The sequence below is a fragment of the Rosa rugosa genome, chromosome 7 (assembly GCF_958449725.1).
Source record: "Rosa rugosa chromosome 7, drRosRugo1.1, whole genome shotgun sequence".
In the NCBI taxonomy this organism is placed as follows: Eukaryota; Viridiplantae; Streptophyta; class Magnoliopsida; order Rosales; family Rosaceae; genus Rosa; species Rosa rugosa.
Genome location: NC_084826.1, coordinates 2,010,204 through 2,029,430, shown reverse-complemented (window position 1 = coordinate 2,029,430; position 19,227 = coordinate 2,010,204). Strand labels below are relative to the sequence as shown.

The 19,227-nt window shown below is 37.3% G+C and overlaps 2 protein-coding genes across 2 annotated transcripts; one reads left to right on the top strand and one right to left on the bottom strand.

The window, feature by feature from the left end:
• Positions 1-316: 316 nt before the first annotated feature.
• LOC133720905 (uncharacterized) lies at positions 317-2,607 on the bottom strand. The gene is made up of 2 exons (XM_062147388.1): positions 2,070-2,607; positions 317-491 (listed from the first exon to the last, which is right to left on the bottom strand). Exons 1-2 carry the CDS (start codon positions 2,360-2,362, stop codon positions 317-319), a joined length of 468 nt encoding a protein of 155 aa, XP_062003372.1. The 5' UTR covers positions 2,363-2,607.
• Positions 2,608-7,740: 5,133 nt separating this feature from the next.
• On the top strand, positions 7,741-12,493 carry LOC133722652 (GRF1-interacting factor 1). The gene is made up of 4 exons (XM_062149522.1): positions 7,741-8,164; positions 10,372-10,448; positions 10,815-10,899; positions 11,866-12,493. The coding sequence occupies exons 1-4, from the start codon at positions 8,084-8,086 to the stop codon at positions 12,265-12,267; spliced, it is 645 nt and encodes a 214-aa protein (XP_062005506.1). The 5' UTR covers positions 7,741-8,083; the 3' UTR covers positions 12,268-12,493.
• The last annotated feature ends 6,734 nt before the right edge of the window (positions 12,494-19,227 follow it).

Sequence of the window (19,227 nt, the reverse complement as noted above, 5' to 3'; positions counted from 1 at the left end):
TGACATGGCCAGTGACTTCAGGTTAACAATGACTTGGCCAATAACCTCATGACTGTAACATGGCTAGTGACTTGAGGTTAACAGTGACATGGCTAGTATCTTTGCTAATAACATAATCAGTGACTTGAAGTTAATAGTGATTTGACCAGTGATCTCACTAATTAGGGACCTAGGCTAGCCAATGACTTAACTGTCCAGTGACTTAATCAATGATGTGTATAACAGTTAATAAAAAAAATAGTCTATAAACAGTATTTGTAATTTCACATTACATTGACTGAAAAATTCCAAGTGATGTAGATGCAACTTTCTCATCTCAACATGACATTCTTACATGACATTCTTTCTTGTTACACAAAGCCATGAGGACAATTAAATACTCCATCGTCTGAAAATTGGAACTAACAGGCATACCAGTTGCCTTCTTCACATTCCCAATGTGCATAATCCTACCGGCTCTCGAGGAATTTAGTCTCATAGGTCTGAGGCAACTGCATGAATAAGTAATTTTTATCAGAGACAATATGGAGCAATATCAAGATTCTACCAACAGTCGTGATGACATGTAAGCCCAACCAAAACAATTAAAAATACAACAATTAGAAAAGACAAGATCCACTGCCACTGCGATCCAGTTTGTGCATAAGAATTGCTCGCGACCGGGCATTCAATGACTGTAATATTATTAGCAGATTAAGTCAGTTTCATTGCAGATCAACCAAAAAAATATAATGCAGTGCAGAAACTTAGTTCACTGTTTTAGTACGGCCATATCTTTATACTACAAACCAGTACCCTTTGGATTTGCAATGCTGATGTCTGCACTGCCTGAAGATATCATGCACTTCCTACTAGTTAAAGTAACGGGGTCAACCAAAAAAGTTATTCAGGGAGGGCTAAGTGGTGGGATTATGAAACTAGTAAAACCATCTCCTTTCACTCCAAACCAATGTCTTTTAACAGATAATGTACTCCTTACTAGTTAAACCAAAGAGGAAGGGGATGAGTGACAAGCCCAGTAAATAGGTTACAAGAATGCATGCCTACTCAGACCTCTATGTGGTAATCTTTATGAACAGCTCTTACAATTGGGCCCTCAAATTTCAATCATCAAAGGTAAGATGTCCCTAGAATGAACTATTGGGTCAATATAAATCACAGGCACCCTGCATAACTCGAGGAACTTCTGATACTGCTTAGGTATAGGAACAGCATTATTTATCCTTAATATGAATTCAGCAAATTCTTTATCTTTTCAATTTCTCTCTCTGAAGAAAAGTGAATGCACAGCACAAATGCATACACCAAAAACCAAACAGAAATTTGGAAAACTAAAACCAGAAAAAACCCAATCCAACGAATGACGAAGAACAATAAGTTTGGAATGGAGAACCAATAATACAGGATATTTAATTCAGTATAAACATGTGGTAAAGGTTTTCAATTTAATAAAGAAGCAGGAGATTGCTATATTCTCTATCACAACTTTCATTACTTACATGCAAACAACATCATAACTGACCAATCTTTATATATCAATATATCATGATTAAAAGTTAACACCAATCTAAACTAAATTTTTCACCTTTTATATTTGGATGATAAACTCTAATCATTTATAAAAAGGAAATTTATCTTCTTCAGTAGATTAAAAAAAGATGACGGCCCACATAAAAGTACAAAGCAGATTGAACCAATGAAGTAACATAATATTGTTTCCTTATCAAAAATGAAGCAGAGGTACCATTAGCAACAAACATAATGACATCTTAAAAGCAATATAGCAGCAGCGTTTACTATTATGAAACAGAAAATCAATTTCTAACCCCATATACTTCTTGAGCCAGTAACCAAGATTAACAGTACTGGTAGTCCATAAGATAAAGTCAAAGCAAATTGAAGATTTGTTCGCATATAATCAATACTACTACTTTAATCTATTATGGGAAACAGAATCTCTAAATTCTCAGGCAATAAAGCAAGTAATCTACCAAACAGAAGCACATAGATACATTATAGCATGTGAAAATTGATTAATAATATTGAAAAACTGAAAAACCAGAACTCACAGTGACGAGGGAGATGGATGACAACAGCGACGAGGATTCTGAAGCTGCTGCTGGTGCGCGAGGTCGCCGTGTACAAAACCCCGCCGCGGTCGACAACCGGCAGGTACAATTGCGGCGAGTGGCTCAAGTCCGACAAGATCTGGATGAGTCAGCTCCGGGTAGTGTCTTGCAAGGACCAGCGCGAGATCCGACCAGAGGATCCAAACTCCAACGACCTCCGTCGAGACCGTGCTCGACTCGTCGCGCTTCTTCGTCCTTAAGATCGAGGACGGCACCGGCAAGCACGCCTTCATCGGCCTCCAGTTCGTTGAGCGCGACTAGTCGTTCTATTTCAACGTCACGCTCTCAGATCATGACGAGTACATCAAGAGATGAAGTGGAGTAGCATGACGCCGGATCGACCTGAACAATCTGGAGTGATCCGATTACCGGCGAGTCAGCACCGCTTCAAGAACTCGTACACCGATCCTCGCCATTCACACTCTTTCGAGGTATGTGTCCGTGTGGAGAAGAAGAAGATAGAGAGAGAGAGAGAGAGAGAGAGGTTTAGACGGGCTTGAGGGGGAGAGAGAGCTGTCGATGGCAGTTTTGTAATTAAATGTAACTCTAGTGGTAGGTTGTGAAGAGGTGACCTTAATTATCACGGAGACATTTGTGCATCCTGAATTATAATATAGTACTTTAAAATGACCTCTTTTATCATTGGCCCAAAAATAAACCTTAATTCATATAAATCATATCTGAAATGTCATTATGGTATCAAATCAAATAAAAGAATATCAGAAAAGAAGAAAAGAGTGATTAGAAACACATTTTAATCCATAAATTGTTGTAGGTAGTTTCTAAACTTTTATTCTCTTTAGTGACTGAAATTTGAGACAAAAACGTATTTATATTATTACTCCGGACACCACACGGATATGACGCTAGTATATATAAACTTAAAGAGAGGAGAGTGAGTGTGTTCATGAACACCTAATGGTCGATAATAAATATACTCGATTGTCTTCTCGAATGGAGCAATGTAAAATTTTGTTTTCAATTTTGGATGGTATAATTCAATTCGGCTGTAAATTCTTTTAATTTAAAAGCCTGTAAATATGGCTTTTAGCCTTTAATTAGTTTTGCAGCTGGCATCCATGTTCATCCCATTTCACAAGATCGCCATGGAGAATATATCTACGTGCAGCTTTAGTACCTGCTCTATCAGATCATCCCAAAAACTGAAATATGCTTCTTTTGAATAAAAAGATGACAGGAAAACAATGGATAAATGTGGTTGCCAATAGATATGCAGAAGAATCAATTACAATAGAACCCTACTGCTACTGCTTAGGGTTTCGGGTTTTCCAGTCGGTGGCCTTGAATTTGATACTCTCTTTCTCTCTGCATAGTATTCTGAAAACAAAACAATAACTTGCCAGATTTGCCAGATACTTTACTGATCTCTACCCTCCAACCGATGATGTTTAATTTCTCTTCTAGCTTTCAAACCTGTACTCTGACTGTACGTACCTGAAAACCTGTCTTTCTCTTACACAAATCCCATTTCTAAAATTATAAAAAAACACTGTGCACGATTCTTTATCCTTAAATCCATAAACCCTAATCAGGTTTATTAATCCAGATGCTGATGGGGTTTGAGTCAGTCGCAGATCTTCTGGCTTAGTTAATCATATTATGATCTGTGTCGTAATTCTATCACGTCATTGGTGATCAAATTGAACAATATATACACAGGTATATATACATACATGTAATGTCCCAAGAACAAAGAAAAATATATATAACTCGGAACACAGTCACGTGGCTAAGAACCCAGGAGACATACTTTTGGGAATCTGACAGATGCCCCTAGTATTATTTTTCACCAGAAAAGCAAGTGGACTGCCTCACAAATATAAAGTACAAAGTCAATTAATGTATATGATTATAATTGTGTGTATTTGTTTGTATTTATACTTATGCTGTGTAGTCCTCCTCAGCTCTAAGTTTCAAACTTCAGGAGCGAATGGTCATCAGTTCATCACTCATCATGCACCTTCAGATTTGAATTGTTTCCAAGTTAAGTGGAACAGGCTGGATTGAAGGGCATGTTTAGCCAGTTTGCAATCCCAGTTTGTTGGTGGTTAGGTTAAGAACTCCATCACGCCAACTTTTTGATAGACTCTATAAAGAGAATAACAATACATATAAGGTAGTTGAGAACATCTATGACCTTAATTGAAGATGACTGCTCTATAACCCTTTTTTGAATGCCTTCCTACATGGTGACGCAAAATAATATATGTAGATAACTAATTAGTTCTTGAAAGAGTATTCAGTGCATTGACGTAATAGATGGTTGAATAACATTAAAATGTTGCCTATAAATATCAATGGTTAAGATATGTTGATTTACTTACACTATCGATGCATAGAAAAATTTTCATTGGTTTTCCATAATTTGAACTTTGAAGTACAAAGAACTAAGTGTTTGATATCACAGTGGAAACACCTAAATGCTAGAAGTAATATACATAGGTAATTGTGTATATGCTGAGGTAAGAGTAGAAAACAAGACATGTGAAGGGGCAGACAAATATATATGCAGAGTAAATTTGTTTTACAAGAACATTACAACCCTTTAACAAACATAACAATTTTTTTTTTTTTTTTTTTCAAGGTAGGGATTGCCTACTTTAGGAACCTTGTGAATACAATCCTACCTAAATACACATAGGTGACTAGAAATTTAAATTGAAAAGTACATACAAATAGGTGATATCACATTGGACAAACCCTAATTTTACATGTTAAAAGCAAGATAATTGGCTAGTTGATGATCTGCATTTAGCTTAGCTAATAGAAGGGATGGACCTAATGCGCATGCAGATAACTAGATGCCCTTGGGCAGGGCAGGGCAGGGCTGAGGGACAGGGCCCAGGGCCTATATAGAAAGGTGGCAAAAGCAATGAAAGAGATAAAAACAGATAAAGGAAAAAGACAGTTTTGGAATTTGAGGGTACACAAATTTATCAACTGAGACACCCCAACCACCCATCATGTTTGGATAGCTGGGAGCACCACCAACCCAACCCAACCCGACCCTCGTTTCAATACTTTGTTTCAGTGATCTGACTTCACTACTATTCCTAAATTATTGTCCACTCAATAATTTACACCTTTATTTCTTTCCCTTTTCAAATTGTAAGTAAAATACCCAGAAAAAAATGGCACCGCAAAGCACAAACACAAATTTGTGAATTGTAACCCACAAACAGTGAAAGCTGTTGCTGATTATAAGGAAACCATCGCTGATGGCACCATTGAAGTTTCTGAAGCTTAGATTTGTGACCCACAAACACAAAAGGAAGTGGCAGCTGAGGTTTTTTGAGATGCCAATTGGAGCTTTGCTTTAACCTTTGCTAAAATGTATTGAGGGGCCTTGAACACTGAGGACAGTTGGAAATGGAGTGGAAGACACTATGTTCTAGTACAGGGGCATGTGAACTCTTGGGTCCCTAGCTAGCTAAGACAGACCCTAATTTCAAGGATATAATGACTGAATCATCAATCATACATCCCAATACATAGAGATTTTTTTCTTTCAGATATTCAAAATTATGTACTAACTGATAAGAAAGAATTAAATGTCTCCCTCCAGTAGTTCTTCAGTAACTACTAGCCAAGTAGTTCAGCAAAACATCCACGAGATTCCAACATCCACACTCATCAATTATTGTGCCAGTAGTTGACGGTGAAACTACTGTGGAATTTACCAATAACTCTCTTGCCCAAAATGAAAATGCACAGTTTCATTGGTCAATGATTCAAGCTCTTGTTCCTATAGGATTTGGTGGTGAAATGTTATTACAGGGGTCTCTCTTGACGTATATTGTCCACTCTCTGTCTCTAAATTAAGTGTGCTAGTTAGTTGATTAGCATTGTATCGAAACAAGGATGTTATGTTAATTTGATATGATATTGTTGATTTGATATTTATTAAAATTTGTATGATGATAATATCTCAATATTACATTGTAAATCCGGCACTATATACAGTGTATAACAAGTTTTAGGGTAACTTCTTTATTGAAAATGATTTTACCCTGGGATCACCTTATTGAACATTTTGAGTATATGTCTGCTTCTTTCTAGCTAATTGAATTACACAAACCTATTGTACCCAAAACCATCAATTTTCCTGTCAAAGTTCCCACCAATTTCCCTAATCTTGTGTGTTTTGTTCCATCAAATCACACAAAATAAGCTCTTCAGTACTTGTACTTTTATCACAGATGAATGCAAGGACTAAAATATCGAATATCGAAGAAATATCGATAATCAAAAAAATTGAAATTTCGATGGAAATATCGAGGAAATTTCGATCTAAGTAAATTTTTGAAAAAAATGATGGAAATTTATAAAGTAACATGGAAATCATTAATGATTTTTTATGAAATGTTTACATGATCAATTACCTATAATATTTCAAAAAAAAATATTTGATAAACTTAATTGTATAATGATTGTAGTAATTTGGAGTATAATAAGATATACTGACATGACAAAGATATGAAATTCTACATGAGAATTCTCAAAAATGATTTAAATAGGAGATTAGGAGAGTTAATTATAAATTATATTAATATTTTACAATTAAATACATATGTTAAAAAAAAAATCGGTCTTCAAATAAACAAAAAAAGAAGTAGAAAATGGTCCATTGAAATACATAGAAAAGTTTTTTTTTTTTAATAGAGCCAAATGTTTACTAGTTAGCAAATTAGATAATTAGAATATTTATAAGCATGTAGGGAAAAGACACAAAAAGCAATACATGACCCTATAAATTTTTAAAGTTTTCATCTTTAGATGTTATCAGTTTAGTCGGATTGGATAAGGACAAGGGCTAGTTTTCACGAGCCACATATCGCGAGAGGTGGTGATAATCTCGAAATTTCGTGAAAATTTTGAATATTTCCGGAAATATCGTGAAAATTTCAAATATTTTCAGAAATATCATGAAATTTCAAAAAATTCTGCCGATATTCTCTTGGCAAGTCAAAGATATATCGAGACTCTAAAAAAACGGAAATATCGCGGAGATTTCGAGGATATTATCAATATTTTTGAACCATCGCTCTCTGCGGCACAACGCCAAAACCTAATTAAATGCTTAAGAGTTCTTCTCAAAAAAAAAAAAAAAAAAAATGAAACGGTTAAGAGTTAATTCACTATCAAAAATTTATTGCCCCTTTCCAAAAATTTTCTATTTCCCATTTTTGGTGAAGCACCTCACTGAATTGACCCCAATTTATTATGCAGCTACTAATATCCAAACCATTGCACTTTGGCTTTGGTTGTAGAGGAGCTTTCATGGAATCTCTTTGACACAGCCAAGACGTCATCACCATCAATAAGAGGGACATGAAGAGTTTGGACCCAAGAAACCACTAAAGTCAGTCCAAATTAGCCAACAGGCATTGTCATGAACGATGTGAGTGACCTATCACCACCTATGAATTCAATTCAATGTCATTTGTTTGGTTAATAGAATAGAATAATAGTAAAAGAGTATTTTAGAATATTATTATTTGGTCTGAATAGTACTTTAGAATTGATCCCTGTCCTTCTGGGTAGATTTTATTTTGGATTTGTGGGTCTTTAAATTATTTAGAGCAGCAGGTCACGTTCTCAGAGAGAGAGAGAGAAAGAAAACAAAAAACCCAGAAAGCCAAAACCAAGCAAAACCCCAAAAAGGCTCTCTTTTTCATATATACCCAACTCAACTCTCTCTCACCCCCTCACTGTCCCTATATCTCTGAGCGGTGGTAGTGTCATTGTGTGTAAGGAAGGGAAAGAGAGAAAGTGAAAACAGAGAGCAAAAAAAGGCAAGGGGCAGCAGTGAGTGTGGTCTCTCAAGTCTGTGAACAACCTGCTGGGGACTTTAGGAGTGAGAAAGTGTTTTGAGAGATAGAGAGAGAGAGAGAGAGATAGTGTCTTTGTGTAACTAGTGATATAAAAGAGAGATGCAGCAGCACCTGATGCAGATGCAGCCCATGATGGCAGGCTATTATCCCAACAGTGTCACTACTGATCACATTCAACAGGTCCTCTTCTTCTTCTCTGCCTCATTTTTTCTGGGCACTTTTATCTGTTTCCTTTCTTTATATGCACAAAGTTGATCTCCTTTCTCTAAAGCTTTGATCTTTGGTTGTGTATACTTGTACTCAATGCTTCTTTATTAATTTCTCAAGCTATGTTCTTTGGCTACACGTACTCTGTGTAATCTCTGCTTGATCATGTTACTGGGTTTTTGGTGTTTGGCTTTTGCATGTGTTCTGTTTATTTAGTTTTGGCATACTATGTGTTTGACAGTGTTTCTTCATACTCTGCTATTGTTGGTCACTTTTGCTACTTCATTTGTGTTATTAGCTGGGCATCTCCAGTTTAGTGATTGTTCATCTTCCACGGTCAACTTTAAAGTTCTGTTTTGAGCCCCTGTTTTGAGGCCAAGAGAAATTTCTCAAGTGCTATTTTGAATGAAGGGTTCAATGGTTTTGATGAATCCGTGTATCTGTTATGTTGTACTTGTATGTAAGTACTTGTTTATTGTTTTTGGTTTTGATGGTGTTATAAATTTTCTTTCTGGTGGATATAGAGTGATCATAAAACCCTTTCATTCATTTTGGGGTGATTTTGCCCTTTTGCTCTTAGCTTTGTTTTTAATATTTTATAAGATATGGTGGTCTTTGCGGCTTAGTCTAGCATAAAGACTGGTGCTTTGATTTTATTTTAAAAATAATGACTTTGACAAGTTGGGACTTTTTTTTTTTTTTGGTGAAATAATATTTGTACTTTACTGAAGTATGATTGCCCTGAAAAACCTTGATAGCATACCATGGGCCACAAAGTAATTAGCTTTATTGTTGCAAATTGCATTTAATGTTATGTGGATCTGTTTGGTCGTCCGTTTGATTCCAGTAGTTTTGTAGGAATAAGTTGAAGATTCTGTTAGTTTTATAAGTTAGGTGATCAGTCTGCAGAAACTGTCTGCAGTTTGATCTGTGTTTCTTGTTTTCAAAAAAAAAAAAAAGGTGTATTGAGCTGATCTTGTTTTGGTTATAAGTTCCGTTGGAAAACCTGTCATGAAAGACCAAATTATTTTCAGAAGGGCATTGAAATTGAGGTAAAAGAATAAAAGCATACTCAAATCTTAAAGGAAGCAGTTAGTTGGATGTACAAGGCCTCCTAAAGTACTTCCAGAACTGTAATGGAAACTGTGAAATACTGAAATGCTTCAAAGACTTTAAAGTAGCTTAAAGTATGCTTAAAGTAGCTTTTGGGCAAGTTCTTCTCTATAAGTTAGAGCCAAATCAGCATATCCAACTGGTTAACATTATACACATCCTCATCTTGGAATTAAGCTTCTGCTGGTGTCATTGCTCCTTCTGACTTTGTGAGTCATTCACTGAAAGAATATTTTCCATACTTGGTTTTCAGCTAAGAAGCGTGCCCAGCTTTTTTGTCGATTATACAAGATGTTTCACAAACTAATAGAACTAATGAACAAAAGTTTTGATCATGTGGGAGCTGCATTTGTAATTTGGGCTGTTTTGTGTCAAAGGTTTTTAATCACATGTCAAGAACCTTGTTTCTAGTTATTGTGTCGCCACTACTAATTATGCAGATCTTTGGCTCAATCTCATGCTTTAGGTGAAATGTTTACTCGCATTCCTTGTATGGAATGAAAATTATTTTCTCAATCTGTAATCATGCATGTCCTAGTTCCTGATAAGAACTGCCATAACTGTGCCCCAGCATTGTCTGATAGTTGTTGACTTGTTGTCGTCTTTCTGATCAGTTGAGCAGCACCGTTTCGCCACCAAAAAACAACACCGTTTGATTCTGTTGGTCCCCATTCTTTCAAATTCATCATTCTCCAATGTTATCTCAATACTGTTACTCTACTTGGTTCTCTATGCTTAGTAATAAATTTGAGTTGATGTGGTAGTATTAGTGACTTGGTTTTCAAGTGGGAAATCATCTGCATGTAAAATGTGTATGTTGCTGTCAATACCTGTTTTGTACGAGTTGGTTTACTGTTGTGCTACAGATGTGGCCAGATCATTGGCCTGTAATTTGGTTGCAACCCTCTTCATTCTTCAAATCAATTTTTGTTTTTTGAATAAACATTAATTATTATGCATTTCTCACTTAAGGAAAGTATTCTTTTTCTTTTTACTATACTTCTCTTTATTATTTACATGTACACTATAACTTAAATTGTTCCTGAGTTCACTACGTATTGCTGCAGTATTTGGACGAGAACAAGTCATTGATTCTGAAGATTGTTGAGAGCCAGAATTCAGGGAAATTGAGTGAATGTGCAGAGTGAGCATTTATTTCTTTTATTCTCCTACTTTGCAATTTATTAGCACCACGCAGTAAGTTGGACCCTCTAAAACCTAGGATATTGGAAACTGCTTTGTGGGGTTTAACCTATTAGTTTCTAGTAAAATCAGAATTCTTGTTTTGAAAGTTAGCCCTATTTGGCTTGGAGGTAAAACGTCTACTTTCAGAATTTACTGCTAATTAAAGCCAGTTAATATATCTGGGTGCTGCCTAGTAGTGCACATAAACATGTGCCAAGGTCCTGCTGAAGGCAGACTGGATATTCGTAGTTCAGTGGCTAGAAATAAAAATAAATATGTTTAAAAATTTACAGAAATGTTAGTGATTTCCTTGTGATTGTTATAGGAACCAAGCAAGGCTACAGCGAAATCTGATGTACCTTGCTGCCATTGCTGATTCCCAACCCCAACCTCCCACTATGCATCCTCAGGTACACAACTACACACTGCATTTCCATATAGTAACTTTTGTAGACATTTCTGACATGGATTGAAATTGTAATCGGATATAGTCCAGGCCTTCCATATCCACTTTCTACTGCAGTTCTGTTAATTCTCTGCAGCTAGTAAACCGATTCCTTTATATTTGAGTTGTTCTTTGTATTTTTTAACACTGCATCTGTGGACTGAAAATGAAAAGCTTTTGGAAATCACTTTCACTTGTGCCCTTTAAGTTGTGAAATACATGTTTTAATGTTAGTACCTCTGCATCTGTTGACTGAAAATGAGAAGCTTTTGGAAATCACTTTCACTTGTGCCCTTTAAGTTGTGAAATACATGTTTTAATGTTAGTACCTCTGCATCTGTGGACTGAAAATGAGAAGCTTTTGGAAATCACTTTCACTTGTGCCCTTTAAGTTGTGAAACACATGTGATAATGCTAGGCTATAATTTTTGAATTCTATTGTCCCTAACAAAGTTTTTATTTTTTATTTTTTGATATGTCCCTGACAAGTTTTGCCAATTCACAATTAATTAATTACATAATCGACAAATACTATGTAGAAGTTTATGATTCTCTGATGTTTCATTTCTTGAATGTTTAACAAAGTTCTTCCCTTAAACTTGAATTTATGCTGGGATAGTCATGAGAAAAATAAAAACATTATGACCTGGAGAATGGCCAAAATCCTAATTTATAAGGCATAGAGATTTAAAGTGCTACTGGCCAAAATCCCAATATATTCTTGGTGGCCAGGGGGGAGGAAGCGTTTTGACAAGATCCCCCGAGCACGGATTAGTCTTTGGGCCTAGGAAGCCTTTGAGGACACCGTGTGATTGAACAATAAAAAAAATAAATAAAAAAAAAATAAAAAAAGAGATTTAAAGTGCTACTGGGTACATCTTTTTTGGCAAATCATAGATTCCCTGACTGTGTTCTGTAAACCTCTTTGTAGTACCCTTCCGGTGGCATGATGCAACCAGGAGCAAATTACATGCAGCAACAAGCAGCTCAACAGATGTCACCCCAATCACTCATGGCTGCGCGCTCTTCCATGATGTACAACCAGCAGCCATTTTCAGCTCTGCAACAGCAAGCCCTGCATAGCCAACTTGCCATGAGCTCTGGAGGAAGCGGAGGACTTCACATGCTCCAGAATGAGGCAAATAATGCAGGAGGCAGCAGCCAACTTGGGGCTGGAGGATTTTCTGATTTTGGACGTGGGGAAGGCTTGCATAGGAGGATGGGCAGTGGGAGTAAGCAAGATCTTGGTTCTTCTGATGGGCGGGGCGGGAGCTCTGGAGGCCATGGCGGAGATGGGGGTGAGACTCTTTACTTGAAATCCGCTGATGACTAAGAGGTAAGGATCATGGACATAATGGTCTGCTAGCGTATGAACTTAGGGAGGTAGCCGAGGAAGATGAGCTTAGGTGCAGAACAGAAGACACTTTCTGCTTAAGGGACCTATGTTTATGTTATGTGTAAACAATGGTGAGTGTTTTTATCCTCAAACCTTGCACTTTGTGCTTTTTAAGTGAGACAATGCAGTTATGGTAGTATATCATGTAAATTTGTAGCTTTAATTCTTGATCTGCTTTTATTTTTATGCCAAAATAAGTCTGCAATGGAAACACTCATACAACTCACAGCAAAGGCCTTTCGAGGCAGTAATAATAAACTCAGTGAAATATCATATATACTGTCAAAGTGAAAACAATCTTTAAATCATACATAACCATATGGAGATTCGGAAGCGCAGAAGCTCTCTGAAACTTCCCTCCAGAACTTAATTTCATCAAACTGACTGAAAACTTCTACACGGTTATCTGAAAATTTCATCAGCTCATCAGCGTTTTGGGTTTTCATATTTGCTGATTGTGAAGCTCTGTGGTTAGAAAACCAGCTTGCTTGGTTTGGTCCATGATCTGGAATGGTAGTGTCCGAATTTTGGCCGGTGAGTTCCTGAACAATTGCTCTGAACTCTGAAGCATTGTTGGCTTGAACCATCATAGGGCTGGAAATATACTTGATCTTAATGGGTGTTTCAGCTTTGCTCCTCTTTTGCCTCTCAGCTCTCTGCTGACGATTTTCGCGGTTTCTAAGTTGCTCCATTTGCTTCGAGCTACTAAAAGAGAGACCTGATTCTGTGCTGTGTGTCCTTCTATGCATATAGGCTATATATAGACATTGTTGATTAACGCATGTGTGTAAATCAAAGAATTTGAAGTTTCTGGAGGTTCTTGAATCAGTGCATATATGGAAGCAACCAGGAAGGAACTACGGCAAAGAAACAAATGTGGAAATTACATAAAGGCAAAGACTAGAAAAAGTTGCTGCTAAGAGTATCCATGCAGATGGACTATATATATACTACCTGTTGAATACCATTAAATTCTCAAATGTCTGCCCAACTAAAATTTTATAAATTTTCTTTTGGCAGTCTAGATATATATATATATATAGACTGATAATACAACAATGGAGATAATGATCGCTAGATGTACAAAAAAGAATCAGCCAAAACAATGAAATAAGTGAGTAATTGCTTAAACCAAGTTAGCTATCTTTCTTTCTGTGTCAGTGTCATACATTTTTTGTCCATTCTGAGTGATCTGATAGCTCATACGATTTAATTTTGTAGGGTAAGATGTTTACGCAATGATATGTATATCCACCATTTTGCTGAAAGGAAATATATTTTAATCAAACTTGCAGTCATTGTCAGCACACCGAGGATCTTCTAGTCCTAGAGAGAAAATCAAACATGATGTGTTCTTGAACAACTGCGTGCTGTGCCTGAACGCTTAAAGTTTCCCGTGCATTGTCTAATTCGCAGATGACTGGACAATGGGAAAATGATGATTTGAACTCCGCAGCACCCGCGCGTTCAAACAAGATTTTGATAACATGTTTAATAATAATTATTTCGTAAAAAATTTGAACTCTTAAGAAATAATGAAGGTAAAATTTAGATCAAGCTAACATCTATGACTTATTTCTTATATGTATCAGCTCTCACAGCTCAATAAAATGGAAATTGTTGGTTGTATTCAGGACCGACATTGTAGTAGTAATCTGAAATAATAGTTGCATGTGCATACGTGCAAGGCTGCAAGCATTGCTAGAAGAAAAAGGACATGAAAAAAAAAATACTTTGTTGACCATTTTTATAGACTTTACATTTTTCCTTGGTTGAGTCATGATTGGTGACAGAATGAGTGATGCAAGCAAGTGTTTTCATAGACTAAAACTAAGGTAGGGTATGGTAGCTAAAAGTTAACAAAGAAAAAATGAACAAATAACATGTGTCCAAGACTAGGCTTACAAAAAACAAAAGACTAGGCTTACAAAATTCTATCTTGTTATATGATTGATCTGCAGGTATCTATCGAAGCTACTAACTTCTGAACTTCCGAGCAAAGAAGGAGACGCAGATATGATATTTAGATGACGGTCCAAATCAGCTCTTGCAAGGTCGTTCATTTTAATTGCGATTATTAAGTTTTAATTTTTTTTTTTTTTTTTGAATGTGAAACTGTAAAATGGCATTAGAAATTGGCCAAATGGCATTAGAATAAGCACAAACAACTGGGGTAGGTCAGAGAAATGAACCCAAAGTTGAAGTTCCAGGGTATTCATTAGTCGATGCTATTTGCTGTAGTAAAGTGTCAATCAAGTATGTAGCAGACAATCTGAAGGGAGATGATGAAACTTCAAAACAAAAAAAAATTTAGAACTTAATAATCGCATCAGCACAAGCAGCCTCCCTCTGGGCCCTCTCTAACGCAACTAATACAAACATACATAAACGCAGACGCCCTCCGTTCACAACTAGATGGGGATGTCAACATTTGCTGATGAAACGCGACACTTGGCATTATACCGGCCGGTACCACCACTGTGGTAGTACTCATGGACAGACTCACATCGATCCAACTCTCTTGATTCACGGATCTCACGAGAATATCACTTCTTCTTAATTTGGCATGGAATTCCCCTCGACAATGTAACATTTGGACTTGGGACATGGTGACACTTCTTCATTAAGAATTTCAATTGAATCAAATTTTCTAACGAAAAATAATAACTTTGAGCACGACTTTCCCTAGGAGGAATTCTAACTTTGATTTTTCTACAACCTTCCTTATTCTCATTCAGTTTCTATCTCATTCAACTAAGTAGGGACTTATAAAATCTAGCCAACAGACTAAACCAAAAAACAAAACTGAAAAATGAAGCAAGAAATTGTAGTGATCCGTAACATGTTGGAAATAAAATTAATCTAGAATTATATTGAGAGTTATGGTGAATATAATGATGAGAACAATGGTGAGAGTTAGTGGCCTCATAGGGGAGTTAGAAATGTTTAAGGTTATTGTAACGGCCACTCTAGAACTTATGTCCGTTGTAATTGTTACACTTACGACATTATCTAGTATAGGCCTATATAAGTAGGCTACTCTAGTTGAGTAAGTTGTGTAGAAGAGTACGTATTTTGTAGAAGTTTTATCAGAATAACTTTATTATCAGGTATTTTGAGAGTCACTTCCATATCTCCCTCTAGGAGCTCTGCATGCCTTTGAACCGAACATCGCCCATATTGTGTGCCATTCTGCCCATTCATGAATCATATCTCCCTATCAAAATTAGTTTTTTAATATTTATGTTTCCGCTGGTATCCAACATTTAACTCTTTGCCAAGAAGCTGCCGCCGAACCTCCAATAACCTCCACCACCATATTGAAACCTTCCCTATCTGTTTTCCCCACATAAGCTCTGGTTTGTAGTGGGCTCCCCGTGACGAAACAAGCTCCAAAAAACCACCAACATCCCCGCCAAAACCTGAGCCGCCACCTTTACCATCTCGCTCGCCAGGATCCTATATCCCCCAAGGCTCCACCACCAACAAAACAGTCCCCACCGTCAAACCCCTCTAAAAACCCAACAGCACAAGCCCATTTCCCCCTCCGTAACCAGCACAATCAAGAACCCTTGCAACACACGCAGGGAGCACCCCTGACCTAGAGACCTGTAGCCACCGGTGCGCTCCATCCCTCATGATGGTATCAGAGTAGCTAGCAAACACGCTGTTGACGCCATTCAAGACAATGAACCAACGCTCACAACTGCTCCTTCTCTACCCCAACGAAAACATCACCCGCTAGTCCGACAACAACCAGCACGCACCAGCGAGGCCAGAGGCCAGCGACAATGGAGTAAAACAAGCATGGTATAGGGAGTAAAACAGGCTCCGAAACCAAGAAAATACAGTTGAGAGCCGTTTAGAGTGCGTAATTCTTCCAAAGAAAAAGAAAAAAAGGAGCTACATACGCTTTTAATTTCTTTCCGTCATCACTAAAATCGGCTAGTTGTACAAACAGAAGACAGAAGAATATTCAACCTACACTGCTGGGGAGAAATGGAATTCCTGTTACATATGTATCGTTGTAGATTTCAAAGAAAAATTTATGGGGTAAAGCATGATCGATGAACAAATACAACCCCATAATATCCATATAAACGAAGCAGTTGAATCTATAACTTGACGACACAGATGGGCTCATAGGGAGACAAGCATCCGATGATAAAGCAATCAACCCGCACGTGGCAACAAGAAACTAAAGCGTCAGTTCTCACGAATATAAGCAATCAATCATATACAGTTTAATTATCCAAGAACAGACATATTTGATTCCCATATTAATTTGTTTGTATCTAGATTAATTAGACAAGACGAGGCAGAGTAACATGCGGATTAAGGCTTTAAGTTTCGGGGCAAAGTAGCTGTCTAAGAACAAACATGTTTGATTTTCCAGCTTTAGGATATATATCGTCTCATGTACCCTAATTAAGGGTTCATGACTTCATGTACTGATGTACGTGTTCAAGGACATCTGAAAAGAATTTCAAATCATAAATGATCAAAGAGGCTTTGTTAAAGTATTAACCTGCTAAATGATCAAGAATTTCAATAAGTTTCGGTTTACAAGAGTGAGGAGTAAGTGTGTTCGATCAATAGATCGATGTTATTAGTGTATGGGTTTGGATTTGCCTGTGGACTTCCTTTAGCCTTGTGCCGACTATCTATATATGATAAAAGTAATATTACATCTAAGCTTGATTTGTATGCACAAATATCATTGTAAGTGAACCACGTGGTGTGGTGTGTTGGTCGAACGGCTTAGTCTGGAACCCCCAGATCTAGCGTTCGAATCCCAGCTCCATCCCATGGCCAGCAGATTTGAGGGATCATTTGGATTCGTGCGTCTGCGGTGCAGTGGATTAGTCTGGCTTTGCCTGGCTTTCGCCGCAATGTCTGTGCAGGTGTCCTAGAGCTGGAATACCACTGCATGGGTGTGTGAGTTACTAACAACTAACTACTTGATAAAAAAAAAACATCATTGTAAGTGCCCTAATTAACTTCCGAAGACGAAAATACTCATTTGATTAGATAAAAAATGTGCATTGGCTTTTGGGTCACTTTCCTCTAGAATAGCGAGGATATTGTGTATTTTAAATGGCAGCAAAACAATTTCACCTGCAAGTCTGCAACCTTACTTGAAGGAAAATTAGAGATAACTAGCAAAATGACCCGCGCAATGCGGCGGTTTTTTGTTTTGTTTTTTTTATTTATTTTTTTTTAAATTTCATATATAATAGATGAATACTCGCAATCTAAAAAACATCAACGTTACTTAGAATATGATTTGTTTTGTTGTTGATAATAGATTAACAACAAATGAGATACAACAAAAAATAAACTTTTTACAAATACAAAACAGAATTGCGCTTCCTTTAAAAAAAAAAAAAAAAAAAAGATACGGCATAATTGTAAAAAAAAAAAAAAAAAACTGATATGGCAAGATTGTAATTTCAGTCAAAAGCCAGGGCAAAACTGTATTTTCAATAAACAGTGCTAGAATATATGTATAATTACAAGGAGTGAATATACGGGGCTGCTACACCTTTTTTACCCATTGGTGCTCCCATGGTGGCCTACACTTATGGTGAATATAGATATTTCAATTTCGTTTAGTAAATTGGCTGCCGCAAAGAAGTTAATATTACCTAATCTTCTATTTATTTGAAAAAAATAAAAAATTCGTTTGGCAGATATAATCATGGTGTAAATATGAGCAGATTGCATGCATGAGAAAAAAAATGAGTACGTACAGTTAGGCTTCTAGGTGTGTCGTGTATCTCTTTACCTAGGGACAACTACTGTCTCCTATAAATGGGTTGAACATTTGGCTTAACTCACCGCACCTCTTGAAGCTTATTGAGCATTTCATTTTTTGACCCTAGTAGATCAAATGGTTGTGAGCTTGTGATGAGATGTACTTAGACAGTTAGACTTTTTGCCCGTCCACACTAACAAAGAGAAAAATTACACCCATAGAGCAAATGGTCATGGAGAGCCGCTTAATTTTGTGACAATACATGAGGTTGCGATCTCTTGACAGAGTAAGGAACACTCCACCTCGCAAGCCCAAATATTCCGGGGCCAAGGCCACTACTTAAAAAAAAAAAACGAACGAAAGTAAAACAAGTAACGAGACTAAGCAGCCCAATATGACCTAGAGACCCAAGTCCCTACCAACCTACTCCTAGCAAGAAGGCCCAGCCCGTGCAGTCCGCAGTCCAACGACCAGCGCAGGCACACGCACCCACCAGTGCAGTCCGCAGGTCCAACAACGACTCCACCGCCGACGGTCTCCTTCGCCGCCCTTTGAACATCCGCGCCCCCGTCGCCCCGACTCCCCGCCACCGGCAAGAAGCCACGCCGGGTAGTGACAGCAAGCCTCGACGGACAGAAACACAAACGCGAACCCTCTCCACATGCAACCAGCAACAGAAGGCGATCAGATCGACCGGAATCCAATCCTTGCAGCCGCTAAAGGCCACACCAGAATGATCTACAATGCCTAATTTCGTCATTACAAATTTATGAGTCTGGTTACCCCAGAGGATGCTTCCAGAGTTTGGAAGTTGAAGCAAGTGGTGAAACATCGAGGAAAGAAATTCAAATGGTTAGCCGATAGATCGAGTTACCTTATATCAGATTATCTAGAAAATCATCTGCCTTGAATACGACCACAGATAATTATTGATCGATATTACAGCTCGATCATTTTTTTGAGAGCTAATTTTTTTTTGGCAAGGAGAGCTAATATTTGTTTAACATGATATCAAAATCTTATTTGAAATGAGTTTTGAGTTCCAATTTATCCATAATCACATGTACTGTTTGTCAATACCTGTTTGCGTCTCCAAATACGATTAGATTATTAACCATATGGGGAGCTCAGCTGCAGAG

Excerpts from the sequence above, each read along its gene's own strand:
- LOC133720905 (XM_062147388.1), bottom strand. The coding sequence starts at position 2,362 with ATGAAGGCGTGCTTGCCGGTGCCGTCCTCGATCTTAAGGACGAAGAAG. Across the intron at positions 492-2,069 it reads CATCCATCTCCCTCGTCACT|TTGCCTCAGACCTATGAGAC; the intron begins GTGAGTTCTGGT and ends TTATTCATGCAG.
- LOC133722652 (XM_062149522.1), top strand. The coding sequence starts at position 8,084 with ATGCAGCAGCACCTGATGCAGATGCAGCCCATGATGGCAGGCTATTAT. Across the intron at positions 8,165-10,371 it reads CTACTGATCACATTCAACAG|TATTTGGACGAGAACAAGTC; the intron begins GTCCTCTTCTTC and ends GTATTGCTGCAG. Across the intron at positions 10,449-10,814 it reads AAATTGAGTGAATGTGCAGA|GAACCAAGCAAGGCTACAGC; the intron begins GTGAGCATTTAT and ends TGATTGTTATAG.